At 53.9% G+C, this 9,316-nt stretch overlaps 1 protein-coding gene across 1 annotated transcript; it reads right to left on the reverse strand.

The window, feature by feature from the left end:
• Positions 1–271: 271 nt before the first annotated feature.
• Positions 272–5,110, reverse strand: EGR3 (early growth response 3). Its single transcript, XM_084615321.1, has 2 exons — positions 4,852–5,110; positions 272–3,103 (listed from the first exon to the last, which is right to left on the reverse strand). Exons 1-2 carry the CDS (start codon positions 5,003–5,005, stop codon positions 2,100–2,102), a joined length of 1,158 nt encoding a protein of 385 aa, XP_084471447.1. The 5' UTR covers positions 5,006–5,110; the 3' UTR covers positions 272–2,099.
• Positions 5,111–9,316: the final 4,206 nt, after the last annotated feature.

Below are 9,316 nucleotides of genomic sequence, written 5' to 3' on the forward strand. Positions count from 1 at the left end.
AACTAGATTGCATTTTCTCTCTTTTCCTTTATGTTGTATGGTTTTTGTTTTGTTTTGTTTTTTAGAAAAAAAAATCACATGCAGACATCAAACCTGAATAGCACAACCTTTTGGCAACAAATATTTTTTTTTAATAAATGATTATTTTTGTTTAGTTTAGCTTAAATGGCTGAGCAGAGTTTTATCAAAACAAAAGAAGAAAAAATCAGAGCAGTCATGCAGTGACATGCACATACCAGAAGGAGAAAGGAAAAAAAATAAAATTGAGGGATAACTGATTTCTCCTCCCTGTGGTTTTTTAAGTGACCAAATAAAATCAAAATATATCACATTATAAAAAGTATTCAGCAAAATACGGTTTTCTGCATTTCTGTAAAGAATTTCCCTTCTGCTGAAAAAAAATGGTAAATCAGCATCTTCCTCCCCACCCTCCCCAACATTATATTGTCAACCCAGATTAAGCTAGGAGTACCTGGAAATTCATAACCCACTTCCCTTTTAGTTTCTTTTTCAAGATCTAGATAGCTCGTCCATTTAAATCCACCACAGAAAAACGGTGCATTGGGGAAAAAATAAAGGGGGAAAAGATGCATAAAGTGACTTTAAATCAGACACCCTGTAAACTCAATTACTTCCCCCCTCCCTCCCCCACCCCAACAGTATACTAGCCACAGGGGGAAAAGATTGAATAGGTAACAACAGTACATTCAGTCAGATCTTTGATGAAAGCTGCTAAGCAGCTCCACTTTCCCCCCTCTTTCTTAGGGTTCAATTGAGCAAGTACATTCAGAGCTGCTTACAGAGGACAACTGGGAGGTGGATCGGGGTGTGATAAAAGAGGATTTTAGTTGAATACAAATCCCCCATCTTCCCTTTGGAGGAAAGTTTGGAGCGACAATTTTACTCCTGACAGTTATTTTCTCTTCTCCAAAAATAAAACATTAAAGCTGTAAATACGTAGATACCTTTATATATGGTTGGTACTGTACTAGAAAGCCAATAGTGACATTAACAAATACATACTGTATATATTTTTTATTATATTTTAATTCAGAACTGCTGTAGAGATGGTAACAAGAACAGAAATGGCAACAACCTCTTCTCATCCAGATGAAAGGGGGAAAGATGTTTCTCCCCCTCTTCCCAAGGTTTTTCATACTAAATGTGACATGAACTAAAACACCAAGTGGAGTGAAATGGTGAAATTTAGGGGGATTGCCTCTTTCTTTCTTCCTTCCAGAAGGGAGGATGCTTTGGGTGGAAGAGGTGGGGGGGGGAGGGAGACAGAGGATGAACCTGTAAGGGAAATCGGTTTAAAAAATAAACCCGTGAAGAAAAATTTGGAGCAGCCAAGAGCTGATCCCAAGCCAGATCCCTTCTCCAGCACATCAGAGGAGGTGCCTCGAAGACAAGTAGTGAAGAGACCAGGAAACCATAAAGGAAGCGGCTCCAAGGGGAGGGGGCAGGAGACCAGAAGCAGCAGCAGCATCATTCTAGGCATTTCTGTAAGAAACATTTAGCTCAGCCGGAAGGCCACCCATTCCAATGATACCCAAGGTCCCCACTGTGTCCAAGAGGTGGCTTGGTTCTCTCCATGGTCCAGAGTCCTTTGGGGGTGGTTTGACACCGAAGCAGCCCAGTTCAGCTCAGAGTCACAGACACACACAGGGACGCACAGTCTCAGCGGGCAGCAAGCACTGCGCTTTGGCGCTCCCCCCGCCACCTCCAATGAGTAGCGAGGGGGGGAGGAGTGGGGTACGCGTATTGGGAGCGGGGGAGCTTCCCCGACCCCGTCGCCGCCACCCTCGCTGTGCATCGCATGCCTTTCCACAGCTGGCACATCACAGCCCTGCAACCCCTCACCCGCCCCCCACTACGCTCCGCTGGGAGAAGTGTGTGGGGGGGGTCCCGCGCCCCTCCCGCAGCCGATTCGGATCAAGACGATCCGATTGAAAGCGAAGTCCCCACCCCGGCGACGCGGGGACTGGAGGGGAGGCGCGCGCACTGCCAACTGTTCCTTGGTGAGGGATCCCCACGTTTGCGCTTTTGCCAAAGGCAGCAATTGGGAGGCACTGGGACCAGGGATCGGGGCGGGAGCCTCATGCGCAGGTGGTGACCACCGGGGCCAAGGACACGGGCGGGGAGGAGGAAGAGGAGCCCTTCTCGGCCTTCTTCTCCTTCTGCTTCAGGTGGATCTTGGCGTGTCTCTTGCGCTCGTCGCTGCGCGCAAACTTGCGCCCGCAGAACTCGCAGGCGAAGGGCTTCTCGCCCGTGTGGGTGCGGATGTGGGTGGTGAGGTGGTCGCTGCGGCTGAAGCTCCTCATGCAGATGCGGCACTGGAAGGGCTTGTGGCCCGTGTGGATCCTCAGGTGCCTCGTGAGCTCGTCGGATCTGGAGAAGCGCCGGTCACAACCCTCGGCCGGGCACGCGTGGGGTCGCTCGTGGAGCGGGGTTTTGCTGGGCCGGTTGGGGTACTTCCTGGGCCGGATGGGTTTGAGGGTGAGGGGCTGCTGCTGGAGGCTGCCGAAGCTGGGGTGGATCTGTTTGTCCTTGAAGGCTTTGATGGTCTCCAGCGGGGTGATGGGGGGAGGGTTGACCCGAATGGGATCCAAGCTCTGGAAGGGTTTGTGTTCGGTGAGCGTGCCCATCTCGTTGGGGTGGTGATAGAGGTTATAGTCTGGGATCATGGGGAAGAGGTTACTGTCCAAGGCTGGCTTGGCTGCTTGGTAATCCTGGGGGGAATAGGTGAGCCCTGGGTTGCTTTGGGGGTCGTGAAAGGACACTGGCTCCGGGTAGAGGTCACTGCAGGTGGAATACGGGGGCAGCGCGGGGTACATCTGGTCCACCTCGCCCTGGTTCTGCACCATGCTGGCTGTAGAGGTCTGGGTGCTGGTGATGGCACTGGAGGAAGGGGGCACCCCCAGAATCCCAGCGCTCATGAGGCTGATAATATTATCCTGACACCAGTTGGACGGGGAATCGAAAGCAAATTTCCCCAGGTAGGTAACAGTCTTGTTGCCAGGGGTGGGTTGGAAAGAACCCGAATAGGACGACAGCTCTTGGTTGGTCTTTTCGTTCGCTAATCCAATATCCATAACATTCTCTGCAAAAAGGAAAGAGAAGGGGGATGAGTAACGCCGCGTCAGAGAGTGGTGCAGGCAAAAACGTTGGGGCCCTGGATAGAACAGGCGGAGGGCAAACGGGACGGGATCTAAGATCCGGGACACCCAGAGAGGGGCGAGAAATACCCAGGTGAGGGACTTTTACCTAGAACTGCGGCTCAATCCCAAACCACTGCCCAGGTAACAAGCAGGGAAATTAAACAGAAGCTTGGCTATTATACACATCTATGGGTACTTTCACCCACAGCCATGTGTATCCATAGGCGTGTAGTGACACACACACAGCCACAAATCCACACACCTGTGCTCACACATACACACTGATACACAAATACAGACCCATAGGTGTTCACACACACGCAGGTATAGACAGCTGGGACAATCTACATATAGACTGCATAGACATCTCCACAAAGACAGCGCTAGATGTGACAACTACACACACACGCACGCGGACTGGAGAGACACGCATTGTGTTGTGTTGTCTGGCGACAGCCCAGGAAAGCCCTCAAGGTGGGTCAGGGGGAAGCAGGTACCTGAAGTTACAGGTAGGCTCAGGCTGCCAAGAGCGAACTGGTCTCTCTACTGGTGTCCAGGTGCTTTGCCACCCCACAGGCAGAGCTGGGGACTCCAAGGGACCCGTGTCCGGCCACCAGCGCTTTACAAACTTGCCGAGTTTTCTGCGTCCAGCCCAGTTATGGAAGATACCAGGGAGTTTTAGAGCGAGCAGCGCAGCTGTGGAGTTGCAATCCTGCAACGGACTGAATCGGCACGACACAAGAGCTACCGCGGTTCGGATCTGGGCAGAGGGGGCTGCAGAGGGGGCGGCAGAACCGGGTCGGCTCCCTGAGCGGGGACCGAGGCTCCAGAACACCCCGCCGCAAGAAATCGAGTCGGAAGGAACCAGAGCAGCAGCCGGGGCAACTTTACCAGCACCCAAGTACTCCTGGCCCGGGAGAGGGGTGGGGTGGGGGGTGAGAGAGCGGAGCCACCGCTTCTCCGCCTTACAGGCTCACCTGTCTCCCCAGGGGTTTGCTCCATCTCCTCCTCCTCCTCCTCCCCCGAAAGCTCCCTGCTCCCACCACTCCCGCTGCATCCCCATGTTGGAAAATAGCTTTCACACACCCACACCCTTATCGTTCTGACAACAATATCCATTAAAAGTCCGTGCCGGATTATTTCTCCCCAGTGCCTAACGCAGCAATGGGCAGCAGACTCCGGATTAACCCCTATGGAATCTAGACACCGCACAAATATCGATACCCGGCGCTAGATACACACACAGAGGGAGAGACACCTAACACACACAGAGTCACATTGCATTGACACACGCACGTATAATAGACACACTATCCCTCTCCGAGGGGAAGCATCCATGACTTTGAGTAGCGCCCGGGTTGGTTGGAGATGGCCCCTTTCAGCCTGCACCTCGGGACCCGCTGCCCACCCTCCGACCCCCCCAGCGATTCTGCCCCGCCATCCTACCGGCCACCTCTCTGTCTGGCAGCTTCCACTCCCCACTACAGCCCCGAGAAGCGAAGGAAAGCCCTGCAGCAACGGAGACAGCGAACGCGTAGAAACACATAAAGAAGGGGCTGGATGGGTGGGTGGGTGGGGGAAAGATATCCAGCCCCACCGTCTCCTTTCCCTTCTAGGCTCCATCACACCCCACACACAACACGCGCCCTCCTCCTTTACCCCCTCCTCCCCATATATCCCTTCCCCTTACCTGCAGCCATCTGGTTGTAGTGAGCCACTGACTCGCTGCTGCTGGAGAAGATATTCAGAGAGTTGGGGATCTCCTCTGGGTACAGATTGTCAGGCAACTGGTTCATCAAAGTGTTCATGGTCCCCGGCAGCTTCTCCACGAGTTTGCCTGTCATAGCACTGGAGGAGAAGCAGGTTCAGTGCGGCTCTGAGCTCAGCTCCCAATGAAACGGCATCCGATCCGAGTGGCAAATCCGTGCCCGGGAAATCATGCAAGAGAAAAGTTGGGGGTGGGGGAGGGGGGTCTTGAGGGGAGGGGGTAGGCGGGGGAGTTGGGGGTGGTTTGCGGAGGAGGGGGCAAAGGGATGGGGGTACAATCCTCAGTGGGTCCTTGGTGGTGTTTCCTCCAGTGGGAGGGGGTGATCTGGCTTGCAGATCGGGTTGTAGAAGCCGGTGGGAGTATTTGATCCCTCCTCCCTCCTTGTCTCTCTCGCTGTGTCTCCGTCCCCCTCTCTTGCGAGCAGGTTCACTCACTGCGGCCCAAATGTTCAGCCAGGGAAATCCACAGCCTATTTATGTGAGGCACTGGAAAGCTCCGTGACGTAGCTGCCCATATATGGACAGACAAAGCCCAGCCGAGAGCTAGACGTCACAATGGAAGCTCCTCACAATGGAAAACTAGAAAGCAGGAAGCAGCGCCCCAGCCAAATGCTGCCCTGCAACTGCGACGCGAAGCTAGGGGCCCGGTGCACGATTTTGCAAGCACCTCGGTGCACTAAAGAAGTCTCCTTTTCGGCTGCGTAGCTCTGACAGCACCTCTGGGCGCCCGGCTGTCCTGCCTAACCCGGGTCAACATTTGACCGCGCTGCTGTGCACCAGGCGCTCGCTATTATTAATTATTATTATTATTATTAATTATTTACCTCGGGCACGGCTAGAGAGGCACCTCTCTGCTGCCGTCAGCCCGAGTGGACTTTTCGAAAGAAACCGCGCCCTGCCTGACTTTGAGATGGACTTCGCGATCCCTTTTGAAAGACAAGCTCCAGCCACTGAACTTGCCCGTGCCCAGCCCAGGTCCCCCTTTCAAAACGGGAGGGCAAAACAAACGAATCCGGCGCGTGCCAAGGGTGCCCCCTGATTGCGTTTTTAAAGCAAGCCCTGTTTTAAGCACAGTTGTCGTGCATGGGAATGGACTCGTTGCTTATTGTGACTTTGCTAAGCTGCCAGTGCGAATGGGGGGGGAGGGATAGCTCAGTGGTTTGAGCATTGGCCTGCTAAACCCAGGGTTGTGAGTTCAATCCTTGAGGGGGCCATTTAGGGATCTGGGGCAAAAATTGGGGATTGGTCCTGCTTTGAGCAGGGGGTTGGGCTAGATGACCTCCTGAGGTCCCTTCCAACCCTGAGATTCTAGGATACACAGGACATAAGTACTGTGCCTAACTTGAAGCTTAGGCTCAAATAAACGTGTTAGTCTCTAAGGTGCCACAAGTCCCCCTGTGCTTTTTGCATGCAAAGAAACACTTTCATTTGGGGAGATATTCCTATGGATGTACGATCATTCCTATTATCAATCCTACAGATTAGAATTCACAAGTATATGTTAACTCCACGCATTCATAGAATCTCAGGGTTGGACGGGACCTCAGGAGGTCATCTAGCCCGGCTCCCCTGCTCAAAGCAGGGCCAATCACCGATTTTTGCCCCAAATGGCCCCCTCAAGGCCTGAACTCACAAGCCTGGGTTTAGCAGGCCAATGCTCAACCCACTGAGCTATCCCTCCCCCCAACCTTGGGTTTAACAGGCCAATGCTCAACCCACTGAGCTATCCCTCCCCCCAACCTTGGGTTTAACAGGCCAATGCTCAACCCACTGAGCTATCCCTCCCCCCAACCTTGGGTTTAACAGGCCAATGCTCAACCCACTGAGCTATCCCTCCTCGTTAAAATAGATAGGTCTGGATAGGGAGGGTCCGAACCAGGATCTTATCTTGAGGAAGTAGGGGCATAATGTGTGGGGTTTTGTGCACACAGAACGCTGGGACGCAAAACTGGCCCCAGAAAAATGGTTTCATTTCCAAGGGAACCAAGAAAGGTGAGCTAGAGAGGTACCATTGCACACTGTCGGGCAGTGTTTTGTGGGAGTGAAATCTTTAAAACAACTGGCTTGAAGGTGCTGAACTTGCAGAAGTCAGGGCAGATTTGAGATTTCTTGTCAAAGCTAATCATGGGAGAGGAAAATAAATTAATTTGCATCCAGTAGCCCCTGCCCATCGCTCCTTGATATTATGCACAGGAGAACTTTGCATAATTTAAAGCTGGTTACACTCGTTGGTCGCCTGTGATTTTTAACCTCCCCTCCCCCTTCAAAGTTTGGCTCTTCCAAGGCGTCAGTAATTAGGTGGTTTCGTGCTAAGTGTGCCAACTGATGCTATCTTTAAATAAAAGCCTCCCAGTTATATAGCAAATGTATGGAAAAATTCTATGTTGCAATAGCTCCACTTACCCAATTCCTGCAGGGCCAGCTGTGCAATGCCCGTGAAATCCATGTGTAGGATATCTAAATCTGAGGCGGTAGGGAGGAGGATTCAGCATGAGATTTCTGCATTTGCGGATGAACCTCGACCTGCACACTTCGGGGGGAGGGGCAGAGGGGTTGATTGTGCATCTTTACATCCCCGATTTATTTTTCAGAGGGAGCCCTGAATTGCACTCTTGAGGCAGGCCTGCAGAATCAGAAGCATGCCTGTTCTTTTAGGGGGAAGTGCCTTGAACTCTTTGGGGGCATTGGATGGGAGTGAACATGTGCCATTATTTTCATTTATGGGTGGGGATGGGGTACTACATTTCACACGGGGAGGGGGCAGCATGTCTCACTGGATGTTTGAAGGGCGGGGGGGGGGGGCATGTCAGGCTGATCCCTGAACTCCTCCATTGGGAGGCAAGCCTGTCCCCATCAGTGTAACTAACGCACCCTAATTATATTATTTATTTGAATGACCATAGCACCTAGGAGCCCTAGTCCTGGAGCAGGCCCCCATTTTGCTGCTTGCTGTACAAACAGAGAACCAAAAAGGGGAGGGAAAAAAAAGGAAAAAGGCAACCCCCTGCCTCTAGGGGCTAAGTTACAGGGCAGTTTGGGAGAGCTCTCAGCTGCAAACTTGGGGCGGGGGAACATGCCCCATTAGATTTTTACTAGCGGGAGGGGGGGTAGCCCTGCCCCTGGGGGGGGGTCGCTTCACTCTGCCCCATTAGGAGTTTGCAGTGCCGAGAAGGGAACTGTGCCCCATTGCCTGGAGGGGGGCGAGCTCTGCAGGGCCCTTACCCCAGGAGGCGTTTGCACTGGGAAAGGTAACTCTGAATTGCAGGGGTGGAGCAGGGCCCCGTTAAATGCTGGCACTGGACGGGGAAGGAAGAGTCCGGCCCCCTTAGGTGCTTGCCCCCCTGGGGTAACCCTCTGCCCCGCTCCAGATCCAGTTGGGCCCGCTGCAGCCAAGCGGGGAGGGGAGGGGAGGGAGCCCCGGCGGCAGGAGGCGGAGGCCCGGCCGGGCAGCCAGCCCAGGGGAAGCTCCATACAAGGCTCAGATCCGGCACCGCCTCCAGCTCCTTCTATGGCAGCCGGGTTCCGGTTCCCCGGCTACAAGTGGAAAGAGACGGAGCGGAACTGGCAGCCTTTAAAGGAGCCGCCCGGAGGGGAGGGGGCAAACCCGCCCCCTCCCGGCCTGGGACCGCTCCCCCTGCAGGGACCCGGGGCTGGGCTCGCTGCCCCAGCCCATGGCACAGGCGCCCTGCCCGGGGCCAGCGGAAGGCTCGCCTGGCCCCGGGCTGCATGCATGGCCCCGGCTGCAGCGAGCCTCTGGCAAACCCCCTCCCACCCCACTCCCTCACACCCGGGGCAGAGCAGAAATGCGGCCCCTGGAGGTTGGGTTGGGCCAGCAGGCTAGAGGGCAGCGCCCCGGGGGGATATTCTGCAGAACCTCCATGCTGAGTACAGAGCCCTGGCATCTGTAATGCCCACACTCAGCAAACGGGACTGGCGTATTTAAGGCCTCACCCCACAAGACCCACGTGTAGTACACTGCTTGGGGTGACCAGATGTCCCAAGTTTATAGGGACAGTCCCAATATTCGGGGCTCTGTCATATAGAGGTGCCTATTTCCCTGCCCCCACCTGTCCCGATTTTTCCCACTTGCTGTCTGGTCACCCTGCTCCATTGGTCTAGCTGGGGAGGCAGGTGGTGTTGATTCTGCTCCTTGAACACCCTGAAGTATAAAACACTAAGCCATGTACTACCCTGCCCTGTGCAGAATGGATGTAGCCAGCTTATGGGAGTGGGGGCTATGACACATCATAGGGCATTCTTCCGGGAATGGCACCAAACACTCCCGCTTCCCACTGTCTTGGGGACAGATGCAGCAGAATTTTAAGGAACCAATTCTTTTCTCCTTCCAGCTTTGTTCCCTGCACTGACTATGGCCTGTTCCTGCAGTC

This window comes from Lepidochelys olivacea (genome assembly GCF_965140295.1).
Source record: "Lepidochelys olivacea isolate rLepOli2 genome assembly, chromosome: 26".
Taxonomy (NCBI): domain Eukaryota; kingdom Metazoa; phylum Chordata; order Testudines; family Cheloniidae; genus Lepidochelys; species Lepidochelys olivacea.